We start from the raw sequence: 21,512 nt of genomic DNA on the forward strand, positions 1-21,512 counted from the left end.
GGTAGATTTTCAAAGTTTTCTATGTGGTTATTTATATCATCTATGAAAATTGACAATATGTTTCCTTCTGTCCGATTTCCCTGCCTTTTGTGTTTTATTCTTATTGCACTAATTCTGTTGAATAGAAATGATCATAAGTTTCTTTCTCTTAGTCCTGATTTCAAAGAAAAAAGCTTTGAGGACTTCACTGCTGAATATGATGTGTGTAGAATGGAAAAAATAATAGATCATCTTACTTTATTTCACATGTCTCTTAACTATTTCTAACTGTTTCTTTCTGTATATATTCAGTAATTTCCTTAGATATACTTTCTGGTTTGCTCATTCTTCTCCAGCTGCATCTGCTGGTGCACGTGTGCATGAGTGTAAATATGCTATTTAACCTGCCCATTAAGTTTCCAATTTTATTTACTATCTGATTCTATTCTAGAAGTTAAGTTTTGTCATCTTTATAGATTTATAGACCTATGTAATTTAAAGGTCATCTTTGCTAGTCATATTTTTGAATCCCCTTTTTCATCTCGTTAGAATATTAAATATATATGTTTTCTCTACCTCCGGGGTTGGCTTACTATGGGCCACAGACCAAATCCAGTCCTCCACTGTTTTTGTAAATGATGTTTTATTGAAACACAGTCATACTTATTTATTTCATATATTGTCTTGGTTATGTTCACCCTACCATGGCAGAATTGAGTATAGGCATATCTCAGAGATACGGCGGGTTAGGTCCCAGGCCACCATAATAAAACGAGTATAGCAATAAAGCAAGTCATACTGTTTTTGCTGGCGGAGGGTCTTGCTTTCAATTTGTAAAAAACACATCTGTGAAGCACAATAAAATGAAGCTCAATAAAACGTGGTCTGCCTGTAGTTGCAACATAGACTGTACAGCCTGCCCACCTGAAATATTTATCGTCTGGCCCTTTACAGGAAAACTTTTCCAACTTTAACTCTCTCCGATTATTTCAACATCAGTAGGCTCTATAGGTCTTATTCTGCTCTTTGTTGTTTCTACTGATTTTGCTCATGGTGGCTCATTTCTGATGTGATTTATAATTTTTGATAGTGAGCTCATATTTGCTGGAACTTTATTTGTAGAAATTTTTTGAGGCCTGGTTTTAAGTTCGATTTTTCTAGAAAGGATTTTCGTTTATTCCACTAGGAACCTAGGGGCAAGTGATGTCACTGGTCAAGATCCCCCAGGAAATGAACTCTGAAAAAAGAAGGTTTTCATGGAAGCACTTTACTGGGGAGTGCTCTCATCTATAAAAATCATCTGTAAGCAAATGAAGGAAGCTGAGGATGGAGAAAGAATTGAACCACCACACAGTTACAACAGACTTCGTGGGGAACAGTAAAGCTGGCTTGGCCCTTCAGTACATTTCAGATGAAGGCAACGGGTCCAGGCCTTAGCGCCACAGCATAAATTAATGTTTGCATGTGGGCTGTGCCTGGGGAGGAGTCTTAATCTTGGGTGAAGCAGCTTCCTTTAGCTGAAGACAATTCCTTTGGATGGACTCAGCTGTGAGCTATGAACCGGGTACACTCTGCAGCTGGAAGAATGCAGTTTGTAGTTTTGGGGGCCACATAGGTAGTTTGAATTTCATTCCTAACCTTACTAGATGACCAGCTTGTGGTTTGAAATTCTCAGTGATGACAACATTTTCTCCTCTACCCAGAGGCAAGTCCAAGACACAAGTTTTCCTACTCTCTCCTTTCACAAGGCATGTTTTTCTAGTTATGTTTTCACTGAGGTTTTTATCTTTACTGGTTTCTCTGAGGGTCTCTGATCGGAATCCCACCTTGCTCAGACTCTGGGGCATTGGGAATTATCAAGGTGCCCCTCAGCCAGGGAGCCACTGGCCTCAATGGTAACTTATCCCAGTATCTTTGGCTTCTTAGATTGAACCTTACTCTATTGCCACCCTACCTATGCATATTAAAAGATATACTACACACAAACATACATATTCCAGTATTGCTAAGTGTTTCATACTGGAAAGTGATTTCAGGATAGTTAGCAAAACAAATTATGCTGGTAGATAGATTCCCAGGTGAATTTTACGTACATGCAAATTTCAACAACACTAAACTAATATGTGCCAATGGCTATCAGTCCACTGGGGCCCAAATCCTTTTAGTTTCAAGTATCAAAGTCCTTCCATATTGTCCTCTCTGATAGTCACAGCTAAACCTGTTTTATACATGTAGTCTATGTAATTTATAAAAGATTTATCACAGGCTACCTTATATTACAATAATGAGGTAAGGTGTTATTTGTGTCTTATGCACCCAACTAGATTACACATCTTTGAAAGTTGTTCCGTTAGACTTTGTAACTCCGTTTCTTTTTCCTCTCCACTAGGGACTTTCTGTATAGACATCTGTTGAATGAATGGGCTGTTTTCCATTGTGGGAACAGTTTTTTCAGATTGAGTCCTAATCTGACATACTACAAGAAAGGACTAAATTGAAGCATCATATAATGATTTGACACAATATATTGCAAGTCCTCGAGACATAGTGAAGATAACATCTTACTGTAGGACATTAATTTAATGGCAGTGTTACATTTTATTCTTTTTTCCTCTCTGACCTGTGCTAGTAGGAAGAGAGGAAATTCTCAAACCTTACAATGGAAATCAATTTCAGAAATTGAATAGATGATGCAGTTTGCAAAATACCATTGCAATTCAGCTCAGCAACTATTTATTGACCATCCATTATGTGTGAGACACCACGGTTTCAACCTCTTGAAAACATTTCTTTTATATAGTGAAGTACGTCAGTGAAGCTTTGTAACAACTGTGTGTTTTTCTTTTCTCTGCTATTAAAATAGTGCAGCAACAAAAGAGAAGGGGGAAAAAAAAGAATACAGTCATCACTTCTGCCCAACTTTAATCCGAGAGTGAGGTCTAAATCTTCACGTCCTAAGCAAACTGCCACAGGGAGCTTCTTCACTTTCTGAGTGTTTTATATTGCAACTATAAACCATGACCAAAGAGAGGAGAATCCATTTAGCTCTCCAGAGTATTCTCTGCCAAGTTATCTCTTATTTATTGCTTTTTAATGAAATTTTTCATGTACATCAAAACACAATCCTTCAACAAAAGAAATGTTCCTCTGAAATCCAAGCACTTTATAATGTAGAATCTACATGTGAACATTAATTTTTTCTAGATGAGATTACCTAACGAATTTCTTTGTGCTCGAGCATGAGTTGTTTGTTTTTTAAGTCAGCGCACATCCTATTATTAACTCTTCCACCAGATATAAGCTCTCAAGAAATTCAGCAAATATTTTAAATGGTCCCATTTTTCTTGACAGTATGAGATGGGTTTAGCTACTGAGCACCCTAAATCTTCCCTTCTGGAAGCACAGGCAGTTTTTTGTTTGTTTTTTGTTTTTTTTGTTTTTTCCAGTGGCCATCAAAGTTAAAGAAGTGTTTTGGAGAAAAGTATTCTAGAAAGAAAGAATGCCAATATGTGTTTTCTCACCTGCAAAGGCTTTGATTTAATAGTACATGTGTTTATTCCATTAGTCTTCCTTATCTCATTCCTTGAAAATAGCCAAACTAAATAAAATTACTGTTATTGTGCAGGGTGCTTTTCATGACATGGAGGAGACAACCTAACTCAAACTGGCCTACACAGTAAAGACATTTTTTATATTAAGTAACAGAAAGTCTAGAGGCAGGAGAAGCTCCAAGGTTGGTTGATTCACTAAAACTACTGAAGACCCAGGTTCTTTACGTCTCTCCACTCAACAACCCATAGAATCTGCTTCACCCTAAATCTCATTCCTTTCATAATTAACGGCTACCTGTAGCAAGCAAGGTTACACATTTCCTTGTTTATGTTCAACAAGAGAGTGAATCTTTTCCCCCAAAACCATGGAGAAATAATTCCTCCCTTAAATTTGGACCAATTTATAACATATGTTTTTCTCCAGACTAGCAAAAGTTGCCGGGGATAGCTAAGCTCTGATTGGCTGACCAAGACTTATTCCTAACGTGGGGATAGGGTGAATATCTGAGCAAATCAGTCCTGTTAGGGTTTAAGAAGGTGGAAAAGGATTTGGAGAGGCACTACTACAGTCATCTAATCTGATACCTTCTGAAGAACAACACTAGAAATCTCTTTCTACATCCACATAAATTGTCCTTAGATCTATTAAAAAGGTGAACATGCATAGCTTGTACCAATATAGAGAACATCTATGCAGGACTTTCTCTGAAATTATTTTTCCTTTTTATTTTATGTAAAGTATCCTATATCCCCAACTGCTATTGTAGGAGATAATGAGACCATCTAATATGCGTGTTTCTCAGATGCCAAAGTGCAGCCTGAGAAGAGAGGGAATAGTAAGTCCCAAATCAAGAAACTGATCCATTATTAGATTCAGATACCTATGAAAAGGTCAAGAAACAAAAACACCAGCAACAGCAACTAAAAAAGGTTAATTTCTATTCATAATAAAATCATATTTTATTGTTTCTGATGTTCATGGTGAAACACCTAGAGAAGCTTCTGCTTTCGGCGCTTTTAGCTCTAAAGGACAAGAAAAATATTTTCCTGTAGTGGTATTAACAGTAGCTGCTATGTATTGGGAGGCTGTAATAAGGTAGGTATTTCTCAGACAATATCTCACTGGGAATATGTCTGTTTGCCCATCGCAGGCTGGAACTGCTGCATCCCTAGCACCTGCCACCATGATGGCACATACGAGGTCTGACAATTAAGTTCGTGAACTTCTTGCAACAATGTTGCTAACCATTTTTTATATCAAAGGGATTATTCATGATGAACTTGTACCAACTGGACAAACAGTTAACCAAGTTTACTATTTGGAAGTGCTGAAAAGGCTGCGGGAAAAAATTAGGCGACCTGGACTTTTCGCCTACACTTCATGGCTCTTGCATCACGACAATGCACCAGCTCACAGGGCACTATCTATGAGGGAGTTTTTAGCCAGTAAACAAATAACTGTATTGGAACACCCTCCCTACTCACCTGATCTGGCCCCCAGTGACTTCTTTCTTTACCTGAAGATAAAAGAAATATTGAAAGGAAGATATTTTGATGACATTCAGGACATCAAGGGTAAGATGACGAAAGCTCTGATGGCCATTCCAGAAAAAGAGTTCCAAAATTGCTTTGAAGGATGGACTAGGTGCTGGTGTCAGTGCATAGCTTCCCAAGGGGAATACTTCGAAGGTGACCGTAGTGATATTCAGCAATGAGATATGTAGCACTTTTTCTAGGATGAGCTCGTGAACTTAATTGTTCGACCTTGTATGTAACCCTAATAAATGTGGGTGAATGAAATAATTTTCACAAACAATCATAAGTAACAATATATTGGGTTTTTTCCCCCTCAATTTAAGGATAAGTAGTCATTAGCGCTAAATGTTTAAGCATTTTGGTCAAGGGCATACAGGAAATGGTGGAGCTCAAATTAGAATCCAACATTGATCCCTTCCCTAAGTGAAGCAAAAAAAAAAAAAAAGAATCAGAGAGGATAAATCCAGTAATTCAGAGATAGTAATGAAAAACTGAATTCTCTAAAGTTTATATGTTCTTAATACTAGTGCATTTGTTAGGTTTAAAAAGGCATGCTCCAGATACATGAGATGATAGAAATTTACTGTAAGGAAATACAAGGAACGATAGGGACTGTCCCCAAATCAGGCCCCTGGAGCCCGAACAATCATTCATGCCAAGAGCATAAAATCTCAAGTGCCTCTGCTCCCTGCTTGACAATTGTGCCATTACGGTATCTTCGCTATTACTTGTGTTTATGGCCACTGCTCCTGATACTACTACTAACTGATTTTTTTCTTGATGTCTCAAGTGCAAACTCCCAAAGACAGGATCTGACTAGATCAGCTACCAGTCACTGTTCATTCCCTTGTCATTCCACTTTACAGTCCAGTGACTGCCTTAAAGTTAGGTATCAAATTAGATGGGGTCCCAGGGGAAAGAGTGACACACAGTACACCAAACACAGGACTCCTCAAAGGAAGACTGAGGATAAGTCATACAATCAGAGTCCGCCCAGGAGGTCTGCTACACATAGTCTCCTCTGGAAGGAATCATATTCATTCTCCCATTCAACGTAAGAGAACATGGAGGATTGAGCTGATGCATTCAGGAACCCTCAAAATATACAAAAGGGGTAGAGTGAAAAAATGGTAAATATGTGAAAAATGTAACAGTAACATCAAGCATCTCTATAGGCCGTCTTATGTGTCAGGCATTATTCTAAGCACTTGACCTATACACTCATTTAAGCCTCACGATAACCCATGACTTAAGTACCAGTTTTCCCAATTTATAGTCAGAAGGACTGAAGCACAGAGAAGTTGAAACTTTGCACAAGGTTACACAGTTGGTACCAGAACTTGCTTCCAGGGTACAGTATATGCTTGAATACCCTGTCATTTGATTTAATATAGATAACTGAGCTTTTAGACAGAAAAAAGAGGGAACGTCTAGGTGCCAAACATTTTGGGGGGAGAAAAACAAAGCTAAGGTGGAAAAGAAAAGCTGATGCCTCATGGTCCTGGAAGTCAGGACTTTGAAAGGGGCCCTCACGGCTGAGGCTGGCAATGGGAGAAGTGAGAGCTAGAAGCAAGTCTCCACATGAAGCAGGGAGCCTCAAGATGTCAAGAAAACTCCATCCTCCATTTGGAAAAAACTGAAGGAGGTTTTAGTCCACTAGGGATTTTTGGGAGCGGGATCCCAGTACCCATGAAAAGCAGATACCCCAGGCCCCTACTACCATATTTCCCCCAAAATAAGACCAGCTCTTATATTAATTTTTGCTCCAAAAGACACATTAGGGCGTATTTTCAGGTGATCTCGTATTTTTTCGTGTACAACAATTTACATTTATTCAAATACAGTCATGTCATTATCTTCTGGAACATCGCCATAACATACTAACAGGGGCTTATTTTCGGGGTAGGTCTTATTTTCGGGGAAACGCGGTATGTATGATGTGCACTCCTAATTCACATTCTGCAAGATAATAGCTATTGCAGTTAAAAAACTGGCCTGGGACCCCTCAATACAAGCTCTGAACCACGCTATAGAGACATTTTCACAACCCAGGATTCCCACAGAATAAACCAAAATGTATTGAGTGCCTGCTTACAGAGTTTAGATCTTAGTGAGAGATAAAGCATTGAGCAAGTAATTACATTGAGGGTTATGATAGTAAATGTATAGAGTGTTGGGAGAATATAGGAACAAGGTGACTAAAATCATCCCGATATAAAGGAATAGCTCTCTGGGGACATAACCGGTAGCTAGGATCGTCAGGGTATGTATTAGTTTGCACATACTGTTGAAAATAATTTCCTGTTGATTTAAGTTAATTTATTTTCTCACAGTTCTGGTATTAGGTGACTGAGATCAAGGCGTCAGCGTGGTTGGTATTTTCTAAGGCATGATGGCCCTCTTCTCTGTGCATTCTGTACCCAAATTTTCTCCTCTCATTTAGATAACCAGTCATATTCGATTAGGGCTCACCCAAACGACCTCATTTGAACTTAATTACCTCTTCAAAAACCCTACTTCTAAATACAGTCACAGTCTGATAGACTGGGGGTTAAGACTTCAACACATGTGTTTTGAAGAGAGACAATTCAGACATCCACACTTAGAGACAGGCAACAAAAATCTGTTAAAATTTAAAAAAAATTGTAAGAATAAAACCACACATATTAGGTATTATAATTAATATGAATAAGTAAATTCTCCAGTGAAAAGTCATAAAGTAATCTTATTGGATTTTAAAATTTTTAATCTAACATTATGATGTTTCAAGAGACACATCTGGGGGGAAAAAAACATAAGAGATAAGCAAAACTGTGCCAGCCAAACAACAAGAAAGCAGTAGTGGCAATCATACTGGGAAATTCAAGATAAAGAACAATTCAAGATAAAGAACATTAAATGAGCCAAAGAAGGATTTTTCTAAGAATATTGTGTTTTGAAAAAAAGTCTTATTCCATCCAGAAGACATAGTGGCCATGCACTTATATAGCTACATATCATCATAATATATGAATCAGAGTTTTTAAATTCAAAAATAAGTTGACAAATCCAAAATCACAGCAAGTATATTAAATACTATCAAAAATTGTCAAATTTAGTGGATCAAAAGTAAGCACAGAGAGTATCTAAATAACATAATTAAACATGTTTAATAGGTATATGCAGAATTTTTAACATTCTTCCAAATAACTGTTTGGTAAAGAGGAACTAAAAACTGAAATTAATCAACTACTAGACCTGAATATGAATAAGAATATCACATATTAAAACATGAATAACAAAATAAACCTAAAGAAATAAGTACAGAATTAATAGAGACAGACATTAATGATATATACAAAAATAAATAATTGATCAATAAAAACAAAATGATTCTTTAAAAAACCCAACAAAATAAAAAAATCTTTGGAAAGTCTTAATAAGTACTTTAAAATAAAACACAAATATCATTAAGATACAGAAAAGATACAAAGCTACATATAACAATAAGATGCCTTAAATTATAATATCTGTTAATTAATAGTTTATAATAATATATTTTATATAAGTGGGTGAATGGTTTTCCAGGAAATGTAAATTACCAAAACTAACTCCAAAAGCCCAGGAAAAGACTGTATAGACCAGTATCCACAGAAGAATTAAAAAGGTAGATATCTAACCCCCAAATACCAAAAATTTTTTAAAAAATCAGAAGATGGGGTGAAACATTGAAAACCTTGAAAAATTTTGTGTGTATTTTATGAAACAATCAGAAACATAATTTCTGTGTCATTCAAAATGTAAAAGCATATTACAAAGTGGAAAATTTCCCAATCAATTCTATGAAGCTGGCATAGTGCTGATACTAAAATCATACAAAAGTGATTCAAAAAGAACATTTTCTTAAATCTATAGAAAGTTTATTTTAAGAAAAATAGCTGTATGAATGTATGCATAAGATTCCAAAATAAAATATTAATATTAGCATATAGATTCCAGCTGTTTATTTTTAAAAAATAGTATTTTAAAACCAACAAATTAAGTGAAAAAAGCAAATTTGTATTTGAAAATATCATAAAACAGAGTGGTGTGTGTGTGTGTGTGTGTGTGTGTGTGTGTGTGTGTGTGTTTGTGTGTGTGTGTAAATGCAAAGAAAAGAGTCTGGAGTGAATCACAAGGAACTATCAACAATGGCTACTGGGAGAAGATGGAAGGTCGAGGTTGGAAGAGAACCAGGAGGGGAACTTTATTATTTCATATCCACTGTAATATTTTGATTTTCACAAACACGGATTCATAAACTAGTTTTGTAACTGACAAAGAAATTTAGAGCTTAATGATGGGATCAATTGTGAAAGGTCATGCCAGGAACCAGAGGACAAATCTGGAGCTTCACATCTATCTCTTGGAAAAGGAGGCTGAGGAGGATTCTCAGGTTGCCCATGAAACAGAGATGTTCTTCCATAGCTGTGGCGCAGTCAAAACATAGCAGTCTATGGGGTAGCCAGGCGTCAGATTCAAACAGCGTAGTCTTAGAACTTTAAAATGAGAAGGTGGCTGGGAGTTCATCCCTCATACCTTCCGCGAGGACGCTGAGGCCTAGACAGAGTGTAAAAGTTGAAGATGGTGTTCTCTTGCCAAATTCTCTTCTCTGGGGGCATAATTCTCATTACACATTTAATAATACTTTTTAAATTGATTACATTTATTTACTATGATCTCATCCATGACAATATTATCTCATCCATTATTAATCTTTATGTACAGCAGGATTAGTAATCTCCATGAGGATTAGAGATCTAACTCCAAACCAAATGTGATGCCAGCATTATAGCAACACCACCTCATTTGTCCTGTGAGGCAAGGGGACAAAAGCTAAGTATATCAGGAATAAATGAATATGTATTAGGTTGATGCAAAAGTAGTTACAGTACTAAAGACACTCATGAAAGAGGACTCCCAGGACTGCTTCAGAAAGTGGCAAGAATGATGGGAGAAGTGCGTTTGGAAGAAAAAGGGGAAAATTCTGAGAGGGGAATACTGTAATAGTTTTTTTTCATTAAAAAAAATAATTGTGGTTTTTGCAATTATTTTTAACCTTTTAAGCCGCAATTACTTTTGCACCAACCTAATGTTGGGAGATTAGTTATCTGGGATATCCTACTGCCTCTACATGACATCCTTAAACTGTAATAAAAACAGTTTATTTACAAACAAACAAACAAACAAACAAACACCTGTTCTGTTTTTCTCTGACAACGTTATATAGGCTGTATGAGTTAGAAATATCTAATTTCCAAATACCGAGTCAGCCCTTTGATTCCGTCATCTTTATCCCAAAGGGTAGTCAAGGGGTCTTCAATTGATGTTGCCACTTAGTGGTTGAAAACAATGGATGAATTACAAAGAGAACCTCTCAGTTCACCTACTTTGATAGTTGGGCACAACTAGGTTTTCCAGATTCCAGTAGCTACTTCACTGCCTGAAACCTTCTTGTTTGTAGTACTGAATTATTTGCTCACCACTTCAAAAAAACGAGCTCTCAGATCTAGGGAGAGTGAGCTTTCCATTTGGTGAGACAAATTGGGTCATTGGGGATCATTTGGTTTTACATGAAGAATAAAGAGCTCTGGTTGGTTTTGACTACTGACAAGTCTACCACTATATTTTATTGGCTTATAGAAAAGAATGACATTTCATAGGTTTTCCTAAATAGCTTTCCTTAGTCTCTGTTCTTTGATAAGTAATCAAACAGTAATGAACACATTTCTCAAGTCGCACTTGAGAATTTCTACAAGCTAGAATAAAGGGATTTTTAAAAAAAAAAAAAATGAAAATGACAAAGCTGGGTTGAGCAATCAGTTTCAGGGTTAATTTTTTTTTTTTTTTAATCTTCCCATGGTTGTAAAACGACTACAGATTGCTTTCTTTCCACTCTTGAGGAGCTGGCAGGACCCCAATGGAGGTGTTTTCCAGCAAACTGTCAGGTGATCCATTCCTCAAAAACAACCATATCACCTAACAGAATTGTCTTTCTCTGCAAGTATTAGATTAGGTCAAGTAGGAGAGGCTGGGATATGATGAATCCAGGAAAAACAAAGGTCAGCGAATTGTGTACCAGAAATGAAAGAGAAAAGGTGTAATTATGTTTAAATTCTAAAAGTCATATTTGGAGTTGTATTACAGTGACTTGATGATTTTTTTCTTTCCCTCTACTTCCTTTTATTCTTTCCAAAGCGGGGGAGGAGAGGGCAATGATGACACTGATGCTGAAAGGTTTTGTGTGATTTTGAGGAAACCAAAGCTACAAAGCCAGATTGGGTTAGTAGAGCCTAAAAGCACTAAATTATCCTCAACATCCAAGGGCCTTTTAACTCATGGACCTAAAGAAAACGTAACAGGATCATTTGAAATAGCAAAGCTAAAGTGATTGGAAATGAACATACAGCCCTGAAAAAACATTGTCCAACAACTCTCCCTATTACTCTTACCTCACTTAGGAAACTGCTATCATCCAAGTACTAAAACCATTGAAAAGCATGTAAACTCCATCCTTATTCCGGTACACTTTTTGGGGTTGGAGATAGAAATTGTGGGTGAACTGCTAGAGTTTTTGTTTTGTGCTTTATATATATGGTATTAATGATATTCTACTTTACCTTCAGTCATTATCAAATGCCATAGAGGGTTATGAAAAATATTTATTCCTGTTGTACTTTATTTAGATTTTTCTTACATTTTCCTCTGGAAGCCAAGTATTCTCAATGATCTCCTTTATACCAATCCATTAATAAATATTTAATAAGTGTCTACTCTATGCAAAACACACTGACAGTTTTGATTGTTATATACTAGAGTTGTGCTTCCCAACCTGTCCTCATCGTGACATAACTAGAAAATGATAATACCTGTCTGGCACACCTGAGGGAGAGGTCACCACCACAGACGACTCCCTGGCTGATAAAGTGACACCTCGAGTCTTCTTAGGCAATTTAGGATCTTTACTGAGAGACCCTTAGAATGTGTTCAAATATAATTTCAATTGCAGTACAATTTTAATGGCTGCAAACATTGATTTAAAATCATTATCACTTTAAAATTTTTACAGCCATCAGTGTCGCATGGCACACCTGTAAGCAACTGTTGGCCCCCCAAATTGGGTCCCACATGCCCATGGGCAAGCTCTGTATTAGAGAAGTAAGAAGTCCCATAGAAATGGGCTTATCATTACTGCTCTCAATGTGGGAAGAACCCAAACCAGGAATGTTCCATAGTGTATGGATTCTACATATCCTCTCATTGAAAGTCACACTCCTTTTAAGCATTAAGTTTTAAAACAAGAGTGTGTTTTTCTTCTGTCATCAAGAATTTTGTTTCTGGGTATCTGCTCTGAGGTATTCATGAAAGTTCTTATTCCTGTTGCTTCTGTGTTTTTGGCCTTTCCCTGCTTATGTATTGTGTTTGCAATCTTCAAAAGCTGATGGAAAAAACAAATCGTTTTAAGATGGGGAAAGAGACCAGTGTAATCAGAGAGTAACAAGAATCGGATAAAATCCTTGTTGGCCAGTCCCAAGTTTTGTTTTTTCCTTTTAACATGCAGAGGCAATTTTTCAAAAGGTAAAAAGAGACGGCTAAATCTTTAATTTTGAAAGGTAAATATCACCATTTTTACTATTTCTTACAGTGATAAGGTGATAAGACTTGTCCCCAACACAAAAGAGGAAGCATACACACTGAAGAAAATATGCCACCAACTTAAGGTAAGAGAATGTCCACTCACTTATTATTGTGCTTATAATGTGTTTACAAGGCTTTGCTGACTGGAGTTGACTAATTGGAATCAATTAGACAAAGGGAAGACAATTCTAAGAGAAGACTTGAAAGAGCTATCAAAAGGTAGTTAAAGTTATTCAAAATATTGTTCTACCAGGGGTGCCCGAAAGATGTATACACATAACTTGTATTCCTTTTTTGTTATCATATATTGAGTATCACAATTTTAATACAGTTTTTTCCTTTCTTAAAATGTGTGTAGATTTTTTGGCACCCTCTGTATATCTGACCCATTATCTATATACTAGTTCATTTATTTAACTTCCATGTCCCATAGTAGGATGTAAGCTTCATGAGAGAGGTTGTGTATTTTCTTCATTGCTGTGTTCTAGATGAGTCTCTGGAACATCCTACAAATGCAGTAAATGTTTTGTTTTTTTAATGAGTGAGTGAATTGAATTTATAATTTTCCCTCTTGAAATCTTCACTTTCCCCCTCTGAAATCCTCCTGCTACTCATCTAGACATTTTCCTTCTAATTAAACCTTCAAGCAGAAGTGAATTGAGGAAAATAAAAGCTAGAAATTGAAGTTAATTAATTTTGCCATGTTTCAGTGGGTTGGATTAGAGCAGGGGTGTCAAACTGCGGCCCGCGGGCCAACTGCGGCCCGCAATCCATTGTTAATTGGCCCGCAGCAAATTCCAAAAATATATTTAGTTTACTTAAATAAACCAGGTGAGGCAATACGTACTTCACCTCGAGTGAGTGGCCGGCTGGTTGTGTATTTTACCGCATGTGGCCCTTGGTGAAAAACGTTGAAAAAAGTTTGGACACCCCTGGATTAGAGAATTGTTTTGGCAAAGATTGAAGGGCTCTGATTGTTTAATCTTTGATGAATTCTACGGATTTTAGAGTTAGAGTTGCTCATCTCCCTATTACTGCATATAATTGAGTGTTGTTAGTTTAGCTGAAAAGTGAGGATGAGAAGTATGGTGAGGGGCTCTGTTCCATGCCAACCAAGAAGAGGAGCAAGCCCGTAAAATAGGTGGTGGTTTCACTTCATCTTCATGGATAGCAAAGCAGATTACCAAAGAGGCCTCGTTAATCTTCAGTGGGATGGAAAAAGAGGTGTCCCTGGAGAAAGTGATAGGAGAGAAGGAACGGACTTAGTGGCTTCCGGAAACATTTGTAATTATCAAGGTTTTGCTCTTCTATTTTTGGTTTGATTTTTCTCTTTGCAATCATCCCTTCAAATATTGGACGTGTTTGCAAATGAAATTTTGAACTTCTAGTTTATTGGTTTCCTTTCTTCTTCCTCATTCCCTACCCCTGCACATACAATGTCGAATTTAAGGTTGGTGTCTCATTGAAGGGCCAAGAGTGAGGATGCAGGAGCTCATCCCCAAATCGCTGTGATTTGTATCCAATGCCAGAGAGACCGTGTCACCAGGCATGTCCCAAACCTCCTCTCCTCCTCAAAGGAATCTCTGCTTCTGGATACAGACATTAACCTTCCTCTGTCATGTACATTCATCAGCCCCATGACAGCCTTTTCAGGAGCAATATCTGAACACTGTCTAAACAACCCACCAGGGGCTCAGAAGTTGCAAGTAGAAGTTTCCATATCCAGGGCACCTGTGTTTTAGATATACCACTGGAAAATTAAAATAGCCACTTTGTACCTTGAAGTCCAGTATTTCAGGGGACAAATATTCTGAACCAAACTTTGGAAAAAATAATTTGTCAAAGGATTTGACAAGTGATTCCCAATTTGTGAATATATGTATTTGCGTGGCAGGCGCGTTATGAAAATAAAACTGCATAGTTGTATATGTGTTGATCACTTGCCATTATCAAAAGCAAGAGTACATCAGTGAGGACTATAAGGGTTACTTAAAAACTCTTGTAAATCATAGTAGAAGGAGCCAAAAGATGTCAAGTATAGCTAGAACTGTGAACACTCATGATAACGCATTTATATTGAGCCCTTTTTTGTATACACTTAAAGACAAAACATTCCTGCATGCTGTGTTCATTTAGTCCTTAAACAAAGGTAATGAACTGGGGGAGGAAATGGTTTGGATGTGAAGGAGCTTAGAGGACAGCGAGAGAAGGGAGGAAAAGGGGGCTGGTGAGGAAGAGGGGAGTGGAGTGAAGGAATGAAAGGGAGTTACTGTTAGAATGTTGCTGATGCGCTCGCGATTCCCGTCTGCAGAGAATTGCATCCAGTATGCCCCAGTCAAGTGCTGCGCTCTTCCTATAAGCTGCCTCACGGTAACAGCTCTGTGAGGTGGGTGTTCTCGTTACTGCTTTGTGCCGGGTGAAGAAACTGGGAGAGACAGAGATTAAGCAATGTGCCCTGGGTCACAGTGTGGCCCAGTGTGGAACACGTGTCTAGACAGTGCCACACCCTCTAGCACTCAGGCGAGGCCGCCTCTGACCTCTCGCCTGTTTAGCCTGACCATCCATCTTCACGATGGAGAGGATGAAGGCCAAGTGCGCCGGGCAGTCGAGCCTAGCCTCGTGGTGAACGTCAGCATGCTCTCGTCTGCTTTATTCCTTGAGTCACCACCACTCCCACCCCCAGGTTCAGTGATTCTCAGGAGAACTCTCACAGCTCAACCTATAGTCCTACCCACAGCTATGACTTATTGTCGGAAAAGGATCCAAGGCAGAATCAGCCAAGAGAATGGCACGTGGGTTGAAGTCCTGGAGAAACCAGGCACAAGCTTCCAAGAAGTATCTCCCGGTGGAGGCACACAGGGTGTTCTTAATTCCCCCAGCAATGAGTTGTGATAACACATGTGACATATTGTCTGCCAGGGAAGCTCATTAGCGACTTAGTGCTCAGGGTTTTTATTGGGGCCTAGTCACGTAGGCCCCGTCTGTCGGGCACATGTCAAAATTCCGGACTCCCAGGAGGGAAGCAGGAGTTCAGCATGAACTATATCGTTTGCACACACAGTTCAGGCACAGTGAAGCCACTTTTCTCAGTTAGGGTCCCAGAATCTAAGTTCCCGGATTCCAATTAAGGGCCCATCTTGCAAGCAGGCCTTTCTAAGGATAGCAGATTCGTGTCTGCTATGTTAACTCTTTTCTGCACATTTCTTCATTTCTTTTCACTAAAGGAATTGCTTTATTGAAGCTGAAGTTTGAGGCACGGCACTAAAATAAACATCAATCTAAAAGCATCATGTTAACTTGATGTCACTTTAAATGTAAATGATTTCATCGAGTGATCCCCTTGCACTACTGAAAGCAGCAATTTGGGCCAGGCAGAGAAAGCGGCGTGCAGAGAAGAAAGAATACGACTGTCCGTCATCTTATGTCCTGTGGAGCTGGTGGGACAGAATTAGCATCTTTGTTAACAGCCCTTTTGCACACCCTGTACACTGCCTCCAAGGGGAAGGGAGGAGGGTTTGCCAGGAAGCCTTTAGTTGCCTTTTCCCCTAAAGCGCAGTGTGGTAGACAGAATTCTAAGATGACCCCAGGATTTCTTCCCCATGCTGTGCATGCCCTCCTCTGGGTGTGAGTGGGACCTGTGAGTATAAGGGGATAGTCATTCCCTTGATATGTTATGTGGCAGAAGGGACATGACCTGGGGTAGGCCTGACCTGATCAGGCGAGCCCTTTCAAAGCGGAGAGTTTTCTTCAGCTGTTTACAGAGATAGCAATCACGGAAATGCTCCTACTGCTCTCAGAGAAGAAGCAAACTGCTGTGAGCATCCCTGGGAGCTACAAGGTCGAAATGCCCATGGCCTTCAGGAGGTCAGAGCCATCCCCAGCTGATATGGACGCAGCAAGGATATGGAGATGTTAGTCCTACAGCCACAAAGAACTAAATTCTGCCATCACCACATGAGCTTGGAAGATGACTCTGAGGTCCAGATGAAATCATAGCCCAACTGGCTCCTTGATTTTAACCCAGTGAGACTGTGAAGAGAAAATCCAGCCAGCTGTGCCTGGACCTCTCACTTACAGGCCTGTGAGATGACGTTTTAAGCTGCTGTGGTAATTTGCTCTGCAGCAGTAGAAGACGGACACACACAGTAAGGTAACAACCCTGCATCTTGGTTTTTGATGGCTCTTCGTTTAATAGCATGTATGAATGCTTTACGTTTTCTGATTTCACTGGCAATCACCCATGAGCTTTGGAAAAGTGAAAAGTGATTAGACTACATGCTTAGGCCATAAATTCACAATGTCTTATCTGAAACGTGAACAAATGCAAAATGTATGTTCGACGTTGAATAGAATCTGAGAAGGTACAAAGCACAGTTAATTGGATATGGAACTGCTATTACAAAGCTGGTTACTTTCCTAATTAAATGTTACGGTTTTGTAGAAGAATGAAAACAAGAAAGTTAAGCAGAAAACCATACCCCAAGAGAACTGGACTGAGAAAGCACCAGCCAATTAAATTAAATTGTTAATTAAGAGCACAGCCACGATTTAAATAATGTTATGATGGAAGGGAGACAGTTTGCAGGTGAGTAAAATTAGAGTCTGAACACCATGTCCTGCTACATTTCTTCACAAATGCTTTCTTTGTGCTCTGAAGGAATAGAAATGTCTCTATGTAAGATCATAGACGAAGTTTCTATTGTGGAACTGATACATCCTTGTTGAAAGAAAAACTAACGGTGCTTCGATTTCCAGTTTTCTCATCAGAGAGCTATAGAGAAACTGTCCTGTATCCAAAAGTTTGTAATTTATTTCAAACAAAAACATAGCCTCACAGTATCAGTTGATTTTTCAGGTACCACTGAGGGACTCGTCAAGAGTCATGAAATTCCATGGGGAATTTTTTGCACTTCGTAGGAGGAAGCCTTCATCCCTTCGCCTGTGCTTGGATGTGAAATTCGCTGCCGCCTTTCCCAGCTGTGACCTCCCTCCTCAGCATTGTGCTGTAGTTGACAGTTCCCTACTCTAATCGTCCTCGGTGTACTGCAGAGTCATACACCTGGGTCTGCAGGAGCTTGGGAACACCTATGGTCCCTAGGTGCTGACAAACTCAAACATCCAACGGGATGGGTGAATTTATTGGGAAACTCATGAGGAAGAAGATGGGTGACAGAGTTCATGCTGTGCGAGTTATTGGTCCCCATTTTCCTTAGAAACTGACTGATAGGATTGCTGGATCATGGCTGTGGTGGGCAGAATTCTAAGATGGTCTTCAAGATTCTCGGCCCTGGTATACACACACCTTTTCCCAGATACTTTATCAAACACTAATCTAGGTACTGCTGTAAAAGGATTTTGAAGATGTAAGTAGGGTCCCAAATCAGTTGACCTAAAAAAGGTATAGTATCCCGGTGGGCCTGACCTAATCAGGTGACCCCCTTTAAAAACAGTGTTTTCTCCAGCTGCTTGCCAAAGAGAAAACCAGACAGATGCACTCCTGCTGGCCTAGAGGAACTCAAACATCCATGCTGAGAACTGCCATGTAGCAAGAGGTTGGAGGAAGCATCTCGTTGCTGAGAGCTGTCCCGAGTGGACTCGAAGGCAAACAGGGATCTCAGTCCTACAACCACAAGGAAACTAATTTTACCAGCAAACAGTGGGACTGTGACAGGATCCTGAGAATCAGATGAGACCACAGCTCAAGCTGACACCTTGATCTTAGCCCCGTGACACCCTAAGCAGAAAATCAAGCCACTTCTGACCTATAGAAATAGTGCAAAATAAAATTGAGCTGCTACATTTGTAGTAATTTAGCCATAAAAATCGAATAAAGTGGTCTTAACCAGCAATTTAGTGAGCTAGCTGAAGATATACAAAAGCATTGTGAATGATATTGAAAAATAAAAGTGATGAAGAGATCAAAACTCATGATCTTTCAATATATTTGGGGCAGGAAAAAGCATTTTCATTTTTTTGTTAAAGGTTTTGTAAATAGGGAAGCAACATTACTGTTGACTTCCTTGGCATGGTTTTTGAAAGAGAGAAAAAGCTGCTTATAATCCAGGCCGATGTCCAAATTCAGTTATGGGTTAAATTTCAGGAATATAAATTTCAGACATAGCATGACATTTTCTCCCTCTGTATGGCTGGTGGTAATTAGTAAACTCAATAACAAAAACATACTAAGAGAAACAATACAATATACGAGGGATAGTGCGGTGGGGGAAAGAACTACATTAGAAACATTCTTTCAGAAGTGAAAAATCTACAGTATTATGGTTACTCCAGTTTTCCTTTATTTAATTTACTAAAGTAGACTGACAACATGAGCGCAGTATTTTGTTTCCTTTCCGTTTGCAAGGCTTTTCAGATTTGATGTTAAAGCAGTCTGCTTTGAGACTAGTTTTTGCCCTTCAGAAGTAGTAGTTGCTCTTACTGGCTGGTAGTAACTGGGCCATCCCTAAAGTGGTATTTGTGACTGGATAATGCGAAAGGTCAGGTCCACCAGTGTCCCTCCTGGAAGATAATTCCAGCTGGGCTCATTCATGCAGCTTCCATCACCTGTCATTGCCTCACTCTCTCTTCTGGTGTTTGGCAGACTGTGGCCTGGGATGACGGGAAAATGGACGACATGTGTCTCGTCCTCTAGCGGGCTAGCCTCGCTTATTAACTCAAGGGTCACAGGGATCCAAGAGTGAGAGAAAGCAAACATGCAAAGCCCCTTGAGCCCAAGCTTGGAACTCCGATCTAACGTCACTTCCGTTACATTCTACCAGCCAAAGGAAGTCACAGGGCCATCCCAGAGTCAAGAGATAGAAAAAAAGACTCCAGTTCTTGATCGCAAGGTGTGAATACAGACATGAAAAGAATTTGTGGTCATTTTTTTTATAACCCACCACACCTCCTATTCCCCACCCACTCCAAGCCCCCACCCATACAGTCATTCCGATCTGTCACCAAATCTAAGTGGAAGATGGCAGCTCCCTAACTTCTCTGCATTGTCATGGTCACGGCCTGAGTTCTGGCCCTGACTGTCTTTAGCCTGAATTGTACCAGTCTCCAAATTGCCTTTCTGTCACCTCACATAGGACTCTTATTTGTTCTCCATACTGTAGCCAAGGTGATCTTTCTGAAATGAAAAACGGACCCTGTTACATCTCTACTCAAAACATTTTTATGTCCCCCATTGTCAACAACAGTAATTCCCAGCTCAGATTGCACGTTGCATCACCTATGAAGCTTTTGATACAAGGCCAATGTCTGGCCCCACTGCCAGACATTCGGACTCCATTACTTAGGTGAGATTTGGTTGTTAGTATCTTTTTAAAAGCTCCATAGGTTAAATCCACAGGTAGCCAGGGGAGTGAACCACTGGCCTCAGTATAGACTTCAAACTCTTTGGCATGACACATAGGGCCCTTCAAAACCACACCCTGCCTGCCTCTTGAACATTTCTCAGCATCCACTGCTATCCTTGACTCTGTGTAGTACCCCAGCCATGCTGACCCAATGGTGGTTTCTCTGCTAAGTGCCTCCTCTCACGCTCCTCTTCCTGGAATGCTCTTCTCTGTCTTTGTCTACCTTTGCCTACACTAGGCTAAAGCATCAGGTTCTCCTGGAATTCTTTGACTTTCACAGAAGTCTACAGACAGTTATGTCTTAGCATCTCTGTCACTTTGTGCTTACAGTATCTTTTGGCCCCCAACCCATCAACCCATCTCCAACATTATGAGTTTCTTATAGATCTGAAACTTAGTTGATCCCTGGATCGCGTATGGTGAATAGGGAGACATGGATGGAAGAGAAAGGAGTGACTCTTCAGCTGGTGCTAAAAAAATGCTGGTGTGCACAGTCAGGCCCTTCCCCCAGGAGCACAGCACAGCCCAGCCAAGACTTAGAAGCGACCATCACTCCTCCTTGACCCACCCGTTGGGGTTGCTTTTTTTAATGTTCTTTACAGGTGATTTCACCTGGGAAAATAACAAAGATTGGAGAGTGTAATTTGTGCTTTGTCACATGTGAATCTCACCATTTCCACTTTTAAAGAACATTACCATGTGATCAAAGACATGGGAATAGACGCAGTTCCTTTTTCAAAGGCAGAGATGGGGCTTCTTGATGACTGAGGTTTTCTACCAAGTGTACAGACTATACTTTGATGCTATTTCTTGAACCCATGAACTTACAACAACCTTTGCATATTCATCAGCTATAGCCACAGCCACGCAGACTGCTTGATTAAAGAAGTTTCCTGATTTCCACCATAATTTTTTTCCCTGGCTGCATAAATGTGCAGTGATTTCCTCTGCCTTCCTTGGTTTTAGCGGTCATTGTTGGTGAGAAGGATGGAACCTGAACCACAATCTTTTTTAGAGAAATGGGTTCAGTCTTAATGGCTGATATCAAGGCATAAGCATGTAAATGAGTGTCAATGACCTAAAGAGATTGACTGTCACCATCCAAATGCATTTGTTAAATAGTTAACCATGTGAGGTCTTGTAAGGTCAAATGTGGAAATCTCTGGAGCGTGACCCCTAGAGCTATACTTCTTGGGATCATATCCAGACTTTTCCATGTCCTTGTAGTGTATGTCTGCAGATTACCTAATTTCTCTATTTCCTAATACCTCCATTTCCTAATCTGCAAAGTAGGGACATGCAGAAAGAGTTTATCTTCCCCACATTTGTGCTAACCTATAGTTTAGAACACATACCGGGGGTGTCAAAAAAATGTATACAAGGGGACACTTTGGTCAACGTGGCTCAACCAGTAGTTTGCCATCATCAGAAG

The 21,512-nt window shown here is 39.4% G+C and overlaps 1 protein-coding gene across 2 annotated transcripts in view; it reads left to right on the top strand.

Annotated features, from left to right (window-relative positions):
• Window positions 1-21,512, top strand: part of CPA6 (carboxypeptidase A6) — a 238,435-nt gene that overhangs the window by 89,202 nt on the left and 127,721 nt on the right. For both annotated transcript variants that reach the window (XM_033126466.1, XM_033126465.1), the window contains exon 2: window positions 12,730-12,805. In XM_033126466.1, coding sequence (XP_032982357.1) covers window positions 12,730-12,805 — 76 coding nt within the window. The remainder of the gene's footprint in view (window positions 1-12,729; window positions 12,806-21,512) is intronic.

This window comes from Rhinolophus ferrumequinum, chromosome 14, assembly GCF_004115265.2.
Source record: "Rhinolophus ferrumequinum isolate MPI-CBG mRhiFer1 chromosome 14, mRhiFer1_v1.p, whole genome shotgun sequence".
NCBI classification, from domain to species: Eukaryota; Metazoa; Chordata; class Mammalia; order Chiroptera; family Rhinolophidae; genus Rhinolophus; species Rhinolophus ferrumequinum.